This window comes from Muscardinus avellanarius (genome assembly GCF_963383645.1).
Source record: "Muscardinus avellanarius genome assembly, chromosome: 9".
In the NCBI taxonomy this organism is placed as follows: domain Eukaryota; kingdom Metazoa; phylum Chordata; class Mammalia; order Rodentia; family Gliridae; genus Muscardinus; species Muscardinus avellanarius.
The window spans coordinates 32,334,009-32,354,602 of NC_137795.1; the positions used below are offsets into that span (position 1 = coordinate 32,334,009).

A 20,594-nucleotide genomic window follows, 5' to 3' on the forward strand; every position below is an offset into this window, starting at 1 on the left:
TTAAAGCAGGGTGCAGTGGCACACACCTGTAATCCCAGGACTTGGGAGGCTCAGACAGAAGGATTGCAGGTTTGAGGACAGTCTCAGCAACTTAGCGAAGCCAGCTTGAAAATAAAAAGAAAACTAGAAAGCCTGGGAATTTTTCTCAGAGGTAGAATGCCCCTGGGTTTGATCCTCAGTACCACAAATGAATGAAAGGGAGGGAGGGAGGGAGGGAGGGAGAGAGGGTGGAGGGGAGAGAGAGAGAGAGAGAGAGAGAGAGAGAGAGAGAGAGAGAGAGAGAGAGAGAGAGAGAGGAGAACTGAGAGAAAGAGAGAAAAGAAAAAGTAAAAGAAAGAGTTATTCAAATCCCAACCCATTCAAATATACCTACTTTTAATTTCTAATCTCACATACACCTTGGACTTCCTCCCTAATGCCAGCCTTTTCTACAAGGACACCCAGGAATGGAAATATATTATTCTTAGCTGGGCTTGGTGGCTCATGCTTGTAATCCCACCATTCGCAGCACAGCCTCAGGTACTTGGTGAGGCCCTCTGCAACATAGTGAGACCCTGTTTCAAAATAAAGAATAAAAAATATGGCAGAAGGTGTACCTCGGAGGTCGAATGCCCCTGGGTTCCATCTCCAGATGCTCCCCCCCCAAAAAAAAAACCCACAAAAACAAAACAAAAAAAGAAAATGTATTATTTCTGTTTTCTGCTGATTATCATGAATGAAGACACCAGGTCTAAGAGACCTTAAAATGCACAAGAACTGAATTACAGAAAAAAACAAAGAAAAATGAAAGTACCATTGACCAAATCTCTATATTATTGCTGAGAAGCCATAGAATCAAGGGATGTGTAAGTGGAGTGGGATGCTCAATATAAGTTTAAGAGAACATGGACTTTTAAATGGGGAAGTGGTTTCTGTTGGGTGGTATGAAACCCAGTGTGGAGCAAAAGATGGCTTCACATGCCAGAGCAGCAGGAGTTGCTTATAGCGAGTTCTGATGGTGAAGTGAATTCTTTTCAGGAGCCAAACAGATTTTCTTGATGAGACAGGACGTTGCGGGGCACTTCAAAATATCATGGGTAAAAGGGTAAAAGCTATGTTAGCAAAGAGTTATTACTAGGAAAGTAGATCCAACCCAAAAGGCAGTGGTAGAGTTTCTGAAAGAGGCACACATTAGACAGTGGCTTTTCACACCTAGATTGCTTGTTGTACTATTTTTAAAGTGTTTCCACTCTTTTTTAAGTTTCTGTATTACTGGGGAAGGAACCCAGGGACATTCTACCTTCTCTAAGCTACACCCCCCCACCTATTTGTTTGTTTGTTTATTCATTCAGAAACAGGATGTCCCTAAGGTGCTACTGGTCTCATTAACTTGCTGAAGCTGGCACTGAGCCTGCTGTCCTCCTGTCTCAGCTTCTCAATACTGAAATTGCACCATGCCTGGCTCCTTATCCTGCTTTCTGCAGTACCCCCAAATCCTATTTAGCCCTTTATTCCAAGCTCAGGCTATCACTGTTAAGAAGAGTTCCTTGGATTTTCCACGCTCTCTGGCATCTCTTGCCCCAGTGATAGGAACTAAAGAAAGATGCTGTCCCTTCTCCATGACCCCAGTGCATCCATAAGCACTGTACTACAATTATCAGCCTTACTGTCTCCCACTCAACTGGACTGTCAACTCCTTGATGCCCTCTGCACCTTCATAATTGATGGACACTTAAAGATTAAGTTCTCGAGATGCTTACTGAAGTGATATGCTCAGAAGGTACACTAGGACAACACCTATTAATATTAACATTAATATTTGGGAGTATAGTTACAAGAGAATGCTCAGAATAACAGACAACAAAGTGGATAAAGACAGATGTTTTTATATAATCCATGATGGGAAGGGGGCATTGTATTGGATGTGGGTGAACAGGAAGATAATATTGACAAAAGTCCTTTGAAGATTCCTCGCCTTCAGTTCTATTGAGAAGGGCGCAGATCCTCCTGAGCCACCTTTTGTGGAAATGAGACAGTTAGGAAAAGGCCAGGGTTTTCTATGCAAGTGTATAAATCGTCTCTAGTCTTCTCTTCTGGATTTTTGAAAGTTATTTTATCTTATCTCAGAGATCTTGCTTCCCCAGTATTGGAATGTTTATTTTTCTGCTCTCTGAAACTTTTGGATTTCATAATCTATTCCTCTTATAAACATGTTAATGGGGTAAACATGGCCTACAATCCAGACATGAGTGAGATCAAGTAAGGTGAGGATGATTCTCAGGGTACACATGACATGATTCAGAAATAAAGTATCAGAGCAATGGGTAATAAAACTCCAGTGGCACTCAATTCTCCAAATGGCCACTGAGCAGGTAGAGGCAAGGCTTTCAGAGATGCCGGAAGCGGCTTCTCTAGTGGTGTTTGCAAAATGCATTGATGGGTAGCAAACCTAAGGGTGTTTTTGACCATCCTTAACACACAATTTTGCCCTTTGGTTTTCCTCTTCACGCTGGCCTTCATGTTAATTTGTAGTGTGTGGAGTTTAGATGTATGTGAAGAGAATTAGACATAAAGAGTCTTTGACTTACTCTATTAAGATGGATTTTCTCATAATGAGGCTTCTCATTATATTTTCTTCTCCGTCCAAGTTTAAAACCAAATTTCAACATTACTAGGAGATTACTCTTATTTAAGATTGGACTGAACAACCACAATTCTACATTTATTTTGTTGTTCCAAGTAAATACTTAGTGACAGAAATGGAAAAAATCTACATATGTAGATAATGTAAGAAAAAAAGAATTCTAAATCTAGTATATTAAAATACTGGGATAATTCTAAATCCCAGTATTGATAGGTTGAGACAGAAAGATTGTAGGTTCAAGGCCAGCCTTAACAACTTAGCAAGACCCTATTTTAAAATACTTGATAAAATTAGGGCTGAGATGAAGCTTAAAGGTAGTATGTTTATGGGCTCAATCCCCAGTACCAAAAAATAGAATAAACCTAATGTTTGACTTATGCCATCAGTATAAGATTGTCATATTAAGAATAATGCGATCAACTTAAGAACATATGTGCAAAATAAAATAATTCTACGTGTGCTTTTTGTGCTGCAATTCCCAATATAATTTCAAATAGTTTTACTGATGAGATGTTCTTAAGAAATTTTAATGACCTACTTTGAATCTCAGTGACCTTCTGTAAAGAAGTAACGGCATTCATATTCAGGGTTTGGTGTGTCATATCTTCGGCAAGTGGCTCCAGCTGCAAGAATAGTAAATATTAAGGATGAGCAGAATATTATGACTTTATAGTAAGTATCATAGAAGCAAAAAAAAAAATTGAAAAGCCTAATCATCAGGAAAAGCTCACCCCAAGAAATGCTTAACAATTTGCTGATATCAGTTCTCAAAGTGTAGCTGGTTTTATTTTTTGTTTTGTATTCATATAATTAAATTCCAAGGGTCTTTCTATTGGTCATGAGATTAATCTGTGAAGTCCCTGAAGCAGGTGCATGTCTATGTATTAGTCACTCAGAATCTGAATTATTTGTGTCATTTTTGTAGGTTCCTCACAAACCAAATTCCATCATGTCTGTGCATGCAGCTGGGCCCTGCAAACAAAACCTCAGGAGGTCACAGTGGACAGAGCAGGCAATCCATTTTCCATACTTTTGCGGTGTTTTAATATCTAAGTACTTTACACATTTGAACATATAAAAATGGAAAGCCACAAGACAGCTGCTCCTATTCACCTGCCACTGAAGAAAGTAGTCAAAATGGATTCCACTGAAGCCAGAGGTAAATAACTGTACATTTTCATTTCATTTTGACTTTCTTTGTAACTCTGATAATGTCTGCCTATAAGTGCAGGACAAATAAATTCCTTTCCTGAAAATCTATCTTGATCTTTTGGAATTACACTGATTTTTCATGGAGAAGCAAACAGTGCTTTGCAAGAAATGAAGAGGAGCTTTGAATAATTTATGGTTCATACTTGTCAGGAGGCATGCACGGGAATGCCTCGGTGATGAGCCCGGCACATTGCGGGATGTTTGCAAACAAAACACCGGTCTAGCCAGTGTGATCCCGAACACCAGGGAAATAATAGTAACAAAAAGATTAAATAAAAAAGCATTTTTTCCTAGAAAACTTAAAGTTCATAGTCTCAAATACAAATAGAGTGGTTAAACTCTAATGAAGCACAAATGGGGCTGCTGTCACTAGAGGTACCAAAGTATGAGCTCATCCGTGTCTCTTCATGTGTAGGAAAAACTAAAAAGAGAAGAAGAAGAAAAAAAAACTCAGGGATTACAAGTTTCCACAGCATATGCTAGTGAATCTTCCCCGCAGGGTCTCTCTGAATTGATTATCCTATACTTCAATCATGGAATCTCAAACAATAGCACCTTTCTTCCAGATGCCATGGGAAAACAGACTAGCTCAGGGATATTTATAAATGGGTAAATTCACTAAATATAACTTTCCAGAGTGTTTTTCTTAGCTGCCAAAGAAAAACCTTTAAAACATCAAAAGGTTTATGTGCAATACAGTTTGGTGAGAGGGGAAAAACATCACCACCACAGCTCAGTGCTAGGAAAAGTTTCTGAAATCTTAAACTCTTAAACTTTGTTAAAGTCATTTTTTCAAAAGCTGGTATTTCAGATCATATCTTTGAGAATATGCTACCCTGTAACGCCCTCTGAACTCAGGGGAACTACTGAATCATAAAACCGAAGGTTCCTTGGAAAATTCTTACTCAAGAATTAGACAGGGTTGACTGAACCACTTCACTCATAAATAAGTTTCTCTTTGACTTCTTTCTCAGAGCTTAGCGAAAATAATTTTTAATAGAAATCAGAGAGACCTATAATGCACGCCTGTAATTCCAGTACTTGGGAGGCTGAGACAGGAGGGTCACAAGTTTGTGGCCAGTCTCAGCAACTCAGTGATGCCCTCCGTGATTTAGTGAAAACTTGTTTCAAAATAAAAAATAGATTGGGAGGCTGAGACAGGAGGATCGCGCAGGTTCAAAGCCCACCTAAGCTACTTAGTGAGGCTCTCAGCAACTTAGTGAGACCCTGTTTCCAAATAAAGTATAAAAAATAGGTCTGGGAGTACAGCCCAGAGGTAGGAAGGCCCCTGGGTTCCACCCCCAGTACATATCTATATCTATATCTATATCTAATCTATATCTATATCTATATCTAATCTATATCTATATCTAATCATCTATATATGTGGCTGGGGGAGTAGCTCAGTAGTAGAATGTCCCTGGGTTCAATTCCCAGTAAAAGAAACAAATACATAGAAATCAGGTAGATTTTCTTAATAAATTATTTAGAAACATCACTCTATTAAATTTTAAGAACGCAAGCACAAAGTGATGTCAACATATTTTGTTCTTTAAAAAGTTTTCCTGTGAAGAAGTGAAATACTGAAAAATTGAAAAGTGCCCGTCAATGGGAAAAAAACACTACTGATCAAGCAGATCACAGATGCGAAACAGTAACTTGTGTACAATTGCCTATTGAGCTCTGTAGGTTATTTTTATATCTTTGGTACTGAGCAATGAAATAAAAGGTGTTCTACCTCTGAACCTACTTCCAGACCTTTTTTATTTTTTGTTTTGAAATAAGGTCTTTCTAAATTGCTGAGGCTGGCCTCCAATCCATGATCCTCCTTTCTCAACCTGCACTAAAATTAAAAATATGCACTGCTGCACCTGGCTTGAGCTATATTTTTTTTAAAAAAATCTGGGTTATGCAGATGTTATACGTGGGTTTAGGATAAAAATACAAATACTCCTAAACTCATTTTGAATCTTCAATTAGACTCGATAAAGGTGTGCCTACTTATAAAAGCTAATGGAGAATTAAGGCAATTAAATTGATCATTTCACTCTCCAAACCATTTCCCTGCCTGTTTTAGTTGAATGCATTTGGAGGATTTAACTTTTAGTAAATTGCCCCAATTTGTTTCATTTTGAGTATATCCACACAGATAGAGTGAACTCAGAAATCTCTCAATGCAGGTTCTCTATTTTTTCCTCTGGTAACTCTGCAGAAAAGGCAACTGGTAATATTCTCATCTGGCAAGGAGGCAAGCAGCATTTAGAGTCTGTTTTCATAAAATTAAAACCTTGTCTGGAGGGAACACAGAATTGAGTTGTGTTTATTCGCTCACAATTATAAGTACTAAAACCATCAGCTTGAAGCATCCATTTAATAAAAATTTATGAGTATTGGTCATTATTATTAATCCAGTAACTAAGTAATTAAATAATATTAAATAAATATTTTTCATGATTCTGGTTCAGAAAGAATGTACAGGAAAGCTACGCTAAGTATTTAGTTTGGCTGATAAGACAGAGCAGAAACGTTGGTTACTGAGGCTAGTTAGAATTATTAAAAATAAATAAGAAAGACACTTGTGCTAACCAGAGTAGTTTTGTATGCAAAAAGTTATAGTAAGATAAAGCAGATACAGATGTAATAAATATTATACATCCATAATGTCATCTCTGATGAGCAAATTTTTCAGTACTGATAGTTATCATAAAGTTATTAAGATGAAGGAAGCAATTTAAATAATACTATGTCCATAAATGAAACTATCACTACCGATCTCACAGTCTCACTCATGGAGAGTGGTAGTAGCAGGATGGGATCTGAAGGGAAACACACAAGACTTGTGGGCATGTATCCCTTTGACCCTTACTATGATTGACCCTCACTATGTTGTATACTTAAAATGTACCAATAAAAGTATTTAGGGGGAGATGGTACTGGGAATTGAACTCAGGGAAATTCTATTTCTTAGCTACATCCCCCAGCCATAGAGATGTAGATATAGATATATAGAGATATATAAAGATATATGTTTTTATGTTTGGAAATAGTGTCTCATTGAGTTCCTGAAACTGGCTTCAGATCTACAATCCTCCTTTCTCCACCTCCCAACTACTGAGATTAAAGGCATGGGTCACCAAGCCTGGCTCAATAAAAAATATTCTTGCAAAATGATGCATTAAATAATTTGAACACAGACTCGTAATAAACGAAGCTCTTATCTAGCTCTGTTACCTATCAATCTTAATCACAATCATTGCTTACAGTCATTCTTTAGGTCAAGAACAGCAGGCCAGGCATGGTGGCGCACGCTTGTAATTCCCACGCTTGGGAGGCAGAGACAGGAGGATCACGCAGGTTCAAAGTCAGCCGCACTGGCTTAAGAGACCCTGTTTCTAACACAAAATAGGTCTGGGAGTGTAGCCCGGAGATAGAAGGGCTTCCAGGAACCCCAATACCACCAAATTAAAAAAAAAGAAGAAGAAAAGAAAAAAGAACAGCACAAATATAATTTTCTCCATAAGCCTCTCTGATAGAGCAAATTACTTCCACCTGTGTGGCATCTCTTCAACAAATATTCCTATATACTAAAAGCATTATAGCATAGTCAGCCAAAGCTACCATTCTCTAATTGTGAGCCATTTAAAGACAAATATAGCGGGGCGTGGTGGCGCACGCTTGTAATCCCCGCACTTGGGGGATGGAGACAGGGGGATCGCGCAGGTTTGAAGCCTGCTGCTCTGGCTTAAGAGGCCCTGTTTCCAAATAAAAATAAAAAAATAGGTCTGGGATTGTAGCCCGGAGGTAGAAAGAAGGGCTTCCAGGAACCCCAGTACCACACACACACACACACACACACACACACACACACACACACACAAAGACAAATATAGAATCTAGTATATAGTAAGCATTCCAAAAAAGTGGAAAAAATAGAGAAAGGATTGATTGAAGGCAAACACAGAGAGGTAGCCTTTCTTCATTCTCTGCAACTGACAAACAAGTTCTTCCTCCTGGATGCCTGTTGTAGTCAAAGGATGGTTTTAAGGTGCCATATTAGAAAAAATAGTGGTAATTCCTTTTGTTTCCTAAGGTGAATTGGCCTTAGTTCCAGATAGTTACTCTCTCCTCTCCTTTACATTGGCAGGTTTGCACAACATGGAGATGAGTATTACCACCGAGAAGATATTTAAGAAAATGGAAAAGAAACAAAGATCTGGAGCAGGCAGAGGCAGAATGGCAATCCTGGTGGTTAAAAAAGAAAAAAAATCACTCCTCACCGAGTGTGAATGAAAGCAAGAGTATGGAGACAGAAGAGGACGAGGTTGTAAAAGTTTCTGAAATTAATCCTTAATCCACTTGATCACCAAAACATCTAGACCTCTAACCCACATAGGTGGCATAGTCTTTAATTTAGTTAGATGCTTGTCAACTTCTTTAGAAATATTTTACAGTTTTATGCATAGGGCCTTTTTTATGCATAGATTTATTCTAGGTATATGATACATATGATGCTTTTGTAAATTATCTCTATGTGTGTGTGCATGTGTGTAATTTATATGCAATTTATTTTAAAGCATGTTGAAAATAACTTTATAGAGACTTATAAAGATAGTACAGAATTCTCATAAAAGGAGAAGAGACAAATTGATCCAAATGCTTACATAATGTTACCTTGTTATATAAAGTCAGTATAATTCAAAACTTCAATTCCTACAGCTATAGGTTGGTATGTAGAGATGTAATTGACTTTTACTTAACACTTTAAATAGTTTTTATTTTTTAATTAAATTTCAATTGACTATCAACCTTGGTAAGCTAACATTGATTTTTATTTAAATGAATATAGCTTTATAGATTATCTACATACATGATAACACGTAATCTGTGAATAATAAGAGCTTATCCTCTCCAATCTTTAGAGTTTATTTTCTCTTCTTACCCTATTGCACTACTAGGATCCACACTGCGAGGTTGACATGAAGCAATGAAAGTAAGTATCTTTCTTGTTTCTTATTTCTAAAACATTTTTCCATATTTCACTATCATAGCTCTGCACAAATAGCTCCAAAACTTAAAAAAACTGTCCATGTCAATAAAAATAGAATAAATAAACTATAGAATTTTCTTAGAAAAAATGATCTGAAATGGAGTACTATGCAAAAATGAAAATGAATAAATTATAGCTAACTGCAAAAATAAAGATGTCATATAGACAAATGGTTGCAAACAGAGTTAGAAACCAAGGAATACATATTGTAAAGTTTCCTGAATATAGAGTTCAGATATAGGCAAGTTAAAATGTACTATTAGATATCAGAAAGTTGATTTCTTTCAAAAAAGAAAAAGGCGTACGGGTAGGAAAAGGGAATAGAGGGTCTTTGGAGGTGCTGACATTATTCTATTTCTTGACCTGATTCATGGCTATATATGTGATCTCTTGTGATATACCACTGAGGTATTCATTCATGCTTGTAGAAGTTTCTGTAATGAATATGCTCTCTGACATACAAGAACAGGGAGGCAAAGTCTGGCTCTTCTGATCAGACCCGGTCTTTTCCCCTACATATTGGTGCCTCTCAAAACAAAGTGAAATTATATATTTTGCACCAAGAGCAATAAGTCATATTCTTAGATGCAGGCCACAATTCACTTTGAAAAGGAGCTGAAAGTCTCCTTGTAACACTCAAACCAATGAACACAAAAATGCAAAAATGTGTTAGTTGTCAGATTGAACAATCTTACGGGACTTTGGAAGAATATGATGATCAAGAAAAAGAGGACAATAGAAATGGATTGTGATAATAACTTGTCCTTCCACGCTGATGAATTGTTACCATTTCCCTAAGGAGGAAGGATTGATGGATTAAACTCAACTTCATTTAAATAATTGTCTTAGAAATGTTTGCAATTAGTTGTTATGTTTAATTTGGTTTTGTAAGTAAATCTGGTTATAATTTTACCTGTACTGTGATGTATGAGTCAGTCGTTCTTAAAATAATCCTCTTGTTTGAAGTCAGTAATATCCTTGACCAAACATTGGAGAGGACAAAACCTTGCAAAGGAGGTGGGTTCTGTTGATGATGAAGTCACTATAATGAGAGACCACTGAGATGTTTCTGACTGGGTGTGCCTGCGCCCTTCCTACGTGTGTACCAACCTCCTTGTTTCATAGCAGCTGAGTAAGTCCGACAGGTCTAGAGCAGTAGGACGAAAGTGCCATCTTGGCTCACATGAGATACTGAGGAGATTTCTCAAATAAGAGGTAACAATGGGCTGGATTCCTTTGTTATATTAACTGATTCTTACTCCAAATTGCTATGGGTTAAGGGAAAAGTGTCAGCTACACAATACACTAGCCAATGAATAAAAGAAGAAAGACTACGAAGAAATGCTTCTATCCTCTTTCAACCCCAAGGATACCCCATAGTTTTCTTGAAACTTAACTCTGAAAAGTTTGCACATCATCACATACTTAAAACACCTATGGCAATAAGGAGCTAAGTAATTAAAAATAAAGCTACAAATGAAGAGAAGGAGGAATAGGGAGTCTGTTGGAAAGTGGATACTGAATGCAATTTGTGAGACAAATCAAACTACCATATTTCTGTTTAACCATTGGAGTAAGTAAGATGTACAGGCTAATGAGAAAACATTTAACCACACAGTGAAGTTAAGGAAATATGATATTTATTAAAAACTACGTGCTTTTAATATTTATATTCAAAAGTGGTCTTTCAATAATTTTGCTAGGTAGTTTCCAACATACTACCCATAGTTTGCCTATCAGTTGTTTTAAGATAGTTTAGTTTATATCATATGCTCAAAACATTGCCCCATTTCTACAAATAAGTTAAATTTAACAGTTATGCCTCATAAATCTTCATGTTTCACTTTCTTTTATTCTTGATATTCTCCCCTCTCCTTTGTTTGGTACTAGGGATTGAACTCAGAGGTTCATTAATTTTGAGCTATACCCCACTCCCATTTTTTTTTCTATTTTGGAATGGGTTCTTTAGTAAGAACTAAGCTGTGGAGGGTCTAACAAGGTTGCAGAGGTTGGCTGCAAACCTATAATCCTCCTGTCTCAGCCTCCCAAGAACTGAAATTACAGGCATGTGCCACCATGGTCAGCTCTCTCATTTATTTTTTTATATTTATTCCCTTTGATGTAATGTTCATGCTTTAAAATTTTTCCTTTTATTTTGTTTTAATAAAGAGATTTTTGTGCCATATCCTTTTCTGATGGTTTTTTTTTCCATTAAGAGTACTTGTTTGATATCATGTAGCAGTGGTGTGCTAGGAAATATTTAACAGCTCACTGTACATAAAATAGCCCTCATTTGGCATTTGCTGATTTCTGACATATGAATGAATGCTCCCACCATGGCCTGTTTTAATCGTTCACTCTACTGTCACTGAACTCAGACTTGAGTAGAGATGCATACAGTTGATGTTCACAGGCCATCAAGAATCAGGTGCACCATATTACTGATAAAGTATAATTTTGTTCCTTGATAAACTAGGGTAAGTTTTTCTCAATTATTATTTCTTCAATGACCTTCTGCTATCTCTAAAAATCATATACTCTGTGGCTGTTGTTGCAGCTGTTTTGGTTGTGGTGATATTACCCCAAAGCAGAGGCTCTTTTATTCAAAGCTTCCATATTTTGCACAAAAATCTATCTAACTCCTTCTGGTATTTCATTCCACGAATCCAGGCTTACTGCTTGCCTTCTCCTCTACACAAACCACAAGCCCAAATAGAGACACTCATAATTCTGGAACATTTTTTATGTCTTTATGTTTCCCACTATGCATAACATCTTTTCCTTACATAATAGTTTGTCAAAAGCTCATGTTTTAGCTGGGTGTGGCAGTGCACACTTGTAATCCCAGTACTTAGGAGACTGAGATACGAGGATCTGGGTTCGTGGCCAGCCTCAGCTACTTAGTGAGGACCTCTGCAACTTAGTGAGACTCTGTTTCAAAAACAAAAACAAAGAATAAAACACGGGGCTGGGTGCATAGCTCAGAGGTAGAATGGATCTGGGTTCAATCCCCAGCGCCACACAAACGCGCACGCATCCTCTCTCTCTCTCTCTCTCTCTCTCTCTCTCTCTCTCTCTCTCTCTCTCTCATGTTTTATTCACAGAATTAAATGTTGCTCCTTCAATAATGTTCCTCAATCCTGTAGTTAAAAACTAAATAATACTATCTTACATTCCCAAAGAACCTTTATTTTATTACTTTTATGTTTATTAGAATTTGTGGGCACAACATAGATGAGATGCCCCGTAGAAGTCTATTCAGTGAGTGGACAGGCAAGTGAATACCATGACGTTTGCTTCACTATCAAAAAGGAATGCTTTCTTTCTCTTATTGGTAACCATAACCCATATGTCCAGATTCTTAGACCACATCCACATTCCTTTAAATACCTCCTGAAAATCCTAATGACAGATAGTATGGAAGATGTGCATAATATCGTTCTGAATTACTCAGCTACTTATGGTCTGTTTGGCATTTACACCAAGAGAGGCTTGGCTTCTCAGGGGCAATGTTGAATATAAAAGATGCAACATCAAACATAGGCCATATCTATTCTGAGAGGTATCTTCAGTTAATAATCTTCCAAAACAGTTTTTCCCTTTTTAGATTATCCACATGTTCCCTTTCAAAGTATAGATTGATTTTCACACCTAAAAGAAGATCATGGAAAAAACACGGTTCTACCATATCATCCATTTCTCCAGTGTTTGTTTCTCTTCTACTCATGAATGGCAACTATTTAGGGGCTTGTAAGCTTTCCCAGATTCACACCAATTCCCCAACGGAATAAACTTCAACCATACATAATCTAATGGATAAAAAGATGGCAAAACAACGTTCCTATTCAAAATCCAATGCAAACAACCCCCCAATGAGCGGTTTGGACACCAGCATCTCAGGAGTTCACCTCAGGGTGGTTGTCAGCACTCACCAGAGTAAATTCAAGAGACTTTCTCCAGCAGCTCTACAGCAAGAAGTCATCTTAAAAAGATTATCAACAAATACAATCACTAAGTTCAACCACTGTTTGTGAAATTCAAGTCAAATGAAAGCAGCTGAGCATATGCAACAGGAGACAGTGGTTATTAAAAGGAAAAGGAGAAAGGAAGGAAGGAGACTGACAAAAGAAAACTTAAAAAAAAAAAGAAAAAAAAAGTAATCAGAAGCCAAACTTGGAAAAGTGTGAGGATGATCAACAGAAAACATGCTCCATACTCTCCAGTTAAGGACCACACTATCAGTCCTAGAAGCCGTACCATTTTCTAGATCTAAGACAATATGGGTCACCCCATCTCTAGCCATCATTCATTCTGTTTTGACAGGTGACTATGTTCTCAACTCAGTACTCAAGGCATCCACTACTACATGTCTTCTCTTTCCTTGACTTGTTTGAAAGTTTCCAATGTTTTCCTTTTAGATTACACAGGAATGGCAACAGCTTAAACCTTTTCTCACCTCTTGGGACCATTCTCTCTCAGAGGAAGCAACCCAGGGTGTCACTAATTGGCTTTGCATAATGGTAGGTAAATGGAGTCCGAAAGCCACTGACAGTTTGCCAATTAGCTCTAATACAGATGGCCAGAATCAGATCCTCGGGAAATGGCACACATGTTTCTATTACTAATTCTAAAAACTAGGTGGCTATTCACATTTAGACATTCACTGCAATTTCTTGCAAACCTCAAGATGAGGTTTCTAAGTGCTTCATTGATAAAGTTCAAACATATTCATCATATAATGATTAAACTGATAAGTCTAAGTTTTAACTTTTGCCAATAAAAAGAGAAAAGATGGACTTCTGATATGTCCTCAAAATCAGTTGCCTCTGGGAATTTCCTGTACCATGCTCAGATTAGTTTTAATCCAATAGTATATTATTTTGACTGACCTTGTACATATTTCTTAAAAGAATAGTCAAGAGATATTTTGCTAAGTAGATCATTTTCAAGATAAAAAACATTTAAAAAGAAGAAAATGCCTGTTTTGGATGTAATACTCAGATGACTTGAGTTTGAAAAATCAAGTTTTTTGGTACCCATCTACGTGTCTACACAGAGGTGCAGAGCCAACAATTACTGCTGATTTTACAGTTCCTTTGGGCTATGTAATACATATTATTTTGTGATAATCAGCCCTAAGAAGGAGTATTTTTCTGTATTGACATGGTCTAGCCAAGAACAACAAGGAAAAATAGCATTAAAAAAACTGGCAAAATGTTTATGAATTCTAATCCTCTGCACATGAATAAATACATCTGACAAAGTGCAGAGTCCCTCACAAAGGCCCTCGTGACCTTTCTAATTTGAGTTCAATTGCACGTTCAACATTGAAAAGCCAGAGTTGATTCTGCCCATGTTTTGAGCTCAAGCTTTGGTACATTTTGTTATTTGTAAAAGCGAAACCCCAGATAATAAGTTATAATTGCTATATTAATCACTTGAAAAGGAGGTTTGGAGGGAAATTGGGATTTGAAATTGCAATAATTGGTATCTGAAAGACGTCTTTTTAAATTTTCTGACCTAGCGTTTACCACATAAAATTGCTGTGAAAACTGGACTTTTTAAAAATGGTGAGGTAGATACAATCTGCCCTATATTGTTTTTTCTAAAGAAATGAAATTTAAAACTTCAGTGTAGTCATGATGATCTTTGACCTGGAGAAAAGTACCAAAAAAAGAAAAAAAAAAGGCCCTGCATTATAAATTATATTGTCAATGAAAGTGAGAAGAACTCTTTGTCTTTTGACTTGTTCCAAGTATTACATTTTCATTTCCTTTTTCCAAATGAATTATAATGTACAGCACACTTGTATTTTTCTTTCATTTTTCATCTTAAAAAAATCCTTTTTTCTCTTGGCTTTGTTCTTTTGTACATTGATAGACCTGACACAACAAAATTTATCTTTTAATATTTAATATATCAACTCTGTTATTTTTAAAGTTTCTTGTGGGAAATGATATTCTTATTTATGTCCCTAAAAAACTATGTGAAAAAATATAGGCTTGGCTCATAATAGTAATCCCATATTTGAGAGACTGAGACAGGAGGATCTCAGGTTCGAGGACATCATCAGCAATTTAAAAAGACCCTGTTTCAAAGATAAAAAATGAAAAGGGTAGTGATGTAACATAGAAGGAAAATGCCTCTGTGGTTCACTCTTCAGCACTACAAAAACAAACAACAGAAATTAAATAAATAGAGGAGCTATATCTGAATATGTTTAAAAGTATGAATGTAGCATGGTTAACCTGGACACTCATTGTTTGGGGGGGGGAGTGGAGGGGAGAGAGGGCACCAAGCATAATCTGAATGTATGCCATTTTAATATGATCCACATAGAAATAAAAAAAATAAAAAAACAGAAAAACATTGATTAACTTCCTTTCTTTTACTCCATGATGAATTAATTTTAGGTTATGCTCAATTAAAATGAAGTTGGCCAACTCACAGAAACAAGATGGCATTCAGAGTATGTACTTTTCAGTAATAACTCACAAGAGTTGAAAGAGAGTTTCATTTGGATGGGTACATCCAAAAAGAGCCACAGAAATCCACAGTTTCCTTCTGCACAGTCAAGAAGGTAGTTTACTTTTGCAGAGAGGTGGCATTTCTTTATGGGCGGGTTGATCATCCACTAAACCAAGGTCCATAATCTACTCTGTGTTAGCTTTCATAATGTAAATATCAAAACCAAATGTCTCTATAGCATTTAGAATCAAATAAGTGATTTAAAAATGCCTGTGACTATGCAAAAAATATGTTATCTGGTGTGCAGGCAGAACAGCTGAACACTAACCAGTAAAATAGATACAGTCTGTACATAGTTTTCACACTCCTTTATTGCCACACCAAAATATCCAACATTCTGTTTGACATTATAGGTTCACAAGAACCACTAGCTTTCGGGAAACCTTAAATTGTGTATGACCTGAAACAGCAGTCCACTGTTGACACTAGTCATTAAGTAATCACATCCTCTGGGTTATTTTGCTGTCTAAAATTATACAACCAAGTAAAGCACTCGAAGAGTTATCAAATTTTCTCTCTAATATTTTTCTTTCAAATTAAAAATGTATGCACTTCAATAAACATGTCAAAATAATCATGACGAAGCACATTAAGTTTGTAAGATAATGACGACAATAAAAGTTATATGTTCATTGCACAGGAAAAAAAGTATTTTTCCCATAAATACTACAGGCAAAGACATGTGTTACTATTAAAAGCACTGTAGATGATAAAACTTTTAAAGGGTTTTCTGTAGGTTTACTACATAAGAAAAGTCACATTTCAAGGTCACAAAACAAAAAGCAAAATATACACAGTGGTCATAACATATTCACCATGAAAATAAGTGAATTGGTAATGCATGCAGAATTCAAAATATTTGCTGAGTTGTAATTAATTGGTCCAAAAACCTGTACTGGTCTGAACATGAACCTCACAGCAATGGGGTGTGCAACCTGCAGAGTCGTCAGAAAAATGTGCTACAACTTAGTTATGTGATGTAAAAGCAAAAAGAATGACCTTTGGCCACTGAGGTTGAGGTTCAAATCTTAGCTCTAATACATTCTGGCTGCAAGAATTTTGATGGATTTCTCAACCTTTTTGAGATTCATTATCACTAACTGTAAAGTAGAACAATTTCTGTTCCATAGTATGCAGAATGCTCAAACAATGATAAAAATAGTTTACCAGCATTTTGAGAAGTTTTATTTTTGTGAGTTAATACTATAGGAAATCTAAAAAGAACAACACTTTCAAAGTTTCTAATGTTCTTGCCTACTTTGTTGATAGTAAGATTAACACTGAACTCTCTGAGTGCATGGGATTTAAAAGAAGAAGGTTAGTCGGGCATGGTAGCACACGCTTGTAATCCTAGTGCTTGGGATGCTGAGACAGGAGGATCGCGCAGGTTTGAAGCCAGCCTCAGCTACTTAGTGAGGCTCTCAGCAACTTAGTGAGACCCTGTTTCCAAAAAAATACAAAATAGGTCTGGGGGCGTGGCCTGAGGGTAGAAAGCCTCTGGGTTCCTTCCCCAGCGCCACAAAAATAAATAAATAAACCAACAAATAAAATAATAAATAAATAAAAGAAGGCTGCAAAAATATGCATGCATACCCCTCCGATCTTTCCTCCTGCTTTTTTTGTTTTTAATTTTACCTCATTTCCTAGAAGGGCATTCACACAGGCTTCCGATGCATCACAGATGGCTCTGAGATCATGTCCTCCTTCTAGAGACAACACCACACGTCCATCAGCCAATGTCATCAGTTGCTTCGTCAAATGACCAAAGCCTAACATAATGCAAACAGAACAGTTCAAAGTATTAAATCCAAAGAAAAGGACCACCAGAATCTCACCTGAGCGTAGCTTCTGTGCAGTGCAAGTTCTTTTTCGGTACTTTTCAGTAATAACTCATTTAATGCTCACCATAACTTCGTATGTGATGTCCTGTTATTATCTCTATTTTATAGATGAAGTAACCGACAACCAAGACTTGTAGCAATTGATCTGACTCTTCTCTATGTAGCTAGATGAAAAAAAATGAATATTATTGCTAAAGTTACGAAGGTAAACTATTCCCTCAGCTGGCCACAGGCTTCCTGTCACCATCACTTGTCTGGCACTCATTAGAAAAGGAAGTCTTCACCAGGCATGGTGGCACACGCTTGTAATCCCCGCGCTTGGGAGGCAGAGACAGGAGGATGGCGCACGTTCGGAGTCAGCCTTGCTGGCTTAAGAGACCCTGTTTCCAAATAAAAATAATAAAAATAGGTCTGGGAGTGTAGCCCGGAGGTAGAAGGGCTTCCAGGAACCCCAGTACCACAAAAAGAAAAAAGAAAAAATGAAAAAGAAGTCTCCTATATCTCACTTCACATTATTTTTCTACATGTTAGGTTTTTGTAGAGTCTTCTATTATGAAATGTATGACAAATACAAAAGTATAGATAACATCTCTATATATTAAAAGATATAATGATATGGCAAACACCTGCTCACTCCTAACTAACTTGTGAAAATTAAAATCTTGAAACCAACTATGTCTCTCTCTGAAAGCATCAGTCATCCTCTTTGTAGGGAATCAGGATCGTGAGTTTATGTTTATCATTCTGTTGCTTTCCTTTGTTTAATTTGCTTGTTTTAAATCTTTATGCAAATATTTTATACTTTTGCAATGTGTTCTTCTGCAGTCCTTAGCTCATATCTGTTGATGCAGGCAGCTGTAGTTTTTTTCTGTCTAGTAGATCAGTCTATCCCTATACAGTAAATTTGCCCATTCTCCTATTAATACATATTGGTTTTATTGTTCATCAAAAATTCCAGTTTTTTGTTATTACAAACAATGTTGCTATGACCATTCTTAAGCAAGTCTTCTGGTTCACATATGCAAGAATGGAATGAAACTATTGAATTAAAATCTGCTAAATAATGCCAGATTATTTCTAAAGAGCTCTTACTAACCCATCACTCTTAGCAGCAGTATATTTAAAAATTCTAATTTAGTCACATCCTTCCAACATTTGGTATGAGTTGCTAAGTGGGTGGACGCATAATGACATCTTATTGTGGTTTCATTCAGTATTAGGAGGGAGTTTTCTATTTATATTTCTAGTATAAATCAGAGTTTTAATTTAAATGGTTCTAGAATTTAATCTCATTCTTCCTCTACACAGATGGCTTTTTTCCTTACGAGTTTGTAGTATTGTGAGTTCCATTAATTAATATTTCCAATATTAAACCATCATCACATTTATGGAGTAAAAGAAACTTGTTCAAAATTTATAATAATAATGAATTATAATTATAATCTAATAATAACTATAATAATAATTATTTTTACTATTACTGGTGCTAGGGATTGAACCTAAGAGCCTTCTATCTCTGAGCTATATCCTTAGCCCTATTTTATTTTATATTTATTTTTTTAAAACAGAGTCTCATTAAGTTGCAGAGGTCCTCACCATGTTGCTGAGGCCAGTCACAAGCCTGCAATCCACCTATTTTAGCCTCCCAAATACTGGGATTACAGGGATGAATCACCATATCTAGCTGTATATTATCTTTTTAATATATAACTGGATTTGTTTTGCTAATCATTTGTTTAGTATTATTTTAATCTATGCTAATAGATGGAATTGACCTATAATACTCCAAACTAGTATTGATTATGCTGAATTTTAATACAATTTTCTGTTGATATATCTCTTTTTATTATCTGACTTAGAATGTTGGATAGACATTTCCTAAAAAGCCATTTGGGTGTAGCCTTCTTTGAAGAATATGTTAAACCATTGACTTTTTAAGGGAATGTAGAACTACTCATGCTTTCTTTATCTTCCTGTATTATATTGTTGTAGGAATTTGTTTTACTGAGTATTTAAATCTACTGAAACAAAATTTTATCTTTACTCTTACACTTTATTTTGGGACTCTACTTATATGTATATATGTCTTCCTTGTCTCTTTTTTTCCTGCTTCATGTATATTTTAGTTCAGTTTTATCTTCTAGACTTTCTCTCTTCAGGTATCATTACTCTGCTGTTCAACATCTTCATAGACATTTTCATTCCATTGACCATATTGTGCAGTTCTAAAATTTCTGCTTCCTTATACTTCATAGCTTTCTACTCACTTGTATGGTCTCTTACTTCTTACTCTTGTCTTTATTTCTTTCAGTGTAATTCATGTTCTGTATCTGGAACTGGAATTATGTAAGGCTAGCTTATTCTTTCTTGTTTCTACTGATTCATCTCATGATTTGCTTAATTTTCTCTTGTTCACCTGGTTGGGGGGGGTTATTTGTTTCTTGCTGTTGTTTTTTTAAAATTTAATTTATGTTCTTTGCAACTTTATATATGACAAGTCTTTGAAATCTGGTATAAGGAACTGAATGTTTGTACCACTCCTACCCCGATCTCTATCTCAACTTCATGTATTGGAATTCTACCTAACACCCAAAGTGAAAGTGTTAGAGAGTGGGCCTTCAGGCTTAAGTGAGAGCATGGGAATGAAAGCAGTGAGCCCAGAGCATTCTCTAGTCCTCTTTCTCCCATGCTAGGACTCAGGGAGAACTTGGCAATCTACAGTCCAGAAAGCCCTCACCAACACCAAAGCCAACCATGATCTTGGATGCAGCTCCCAGAACTGTGAGAAATACATTTTTGTTGTTTATAAGCTGATATCCCATAATACTTTGTTGTAGCAGGCTAACCTAAAACACCTGCATTGAGTGGAATATCTATGTCTGAAGTCTGGTAAAGGGTAACTGCACTGCTGAGTGGTTGGAGGACTACTATCTAGATAATGATGATGATGATGATGATGATATGATGATAATGATGATAATGATGATGATGATGATGATGGTGTGTGTGTGTGTGTGTGTGTGTGTGTTATTGAAGATTGAACACTGGGACATTTTACCTCTGAGCTATACCCCTATCCCTTTTTATTTTTTGCTTTGAAATAGGGTCTCAATAGGTTACTGAGAGTCTCACTGGGCTGCTAACGCTGTCCTTGAATCTGCCATTTTCCTGTCTTGTACTCCCAAATACTAGGTACAGGTGTGTACCACCATACCTGGACAATTATAAATTCTTAGGACTGGTTAAGAGATGTTTGTCTGTTAGTTAGTTTTTGTTCCTATGTTATAATTCCCAAACTTGATTAAAACTTTCACGAAGAAGAAACTCAGTCCCCCCAGTTTTT

At 36.4% G+C, this 20,594-nt stretch overlaps 1 protein-coding gene across 5 annotated transcripts in view; it reads right to left on the reverse strand.

The window, feature by feature from the left end:
• The window catches only part of HDAC9 (histone deacetylase 9), a gene marked incomplete at its 3' end in the record, with an annotated part of 511,771 nt that overhangs the window by 36,076 nt on the left and 455,101 nt on the right, over window positions 1–20,594 (reverse strand). For all 5 annotated transcript variants that reach the window (XM_080701494.1, XM_080701502.1, XM_080701500.1 and 2 more), the window contains 2 exons: window positions 17,046–17,179; window positions 3,162–3,246 (listed from right to left, as the gene is read on the reverse strand). In XM_080701494.1, the coding sequence (XP_080557620.1) occupies window positions 3,162–3,246; window positions 17,046–17,179 (219 nt within the window). The remainder of the gene's footprint in view (window positions 1–3,161; window positions 3,247–17,045; window positions 17,180–20,594) is intronic.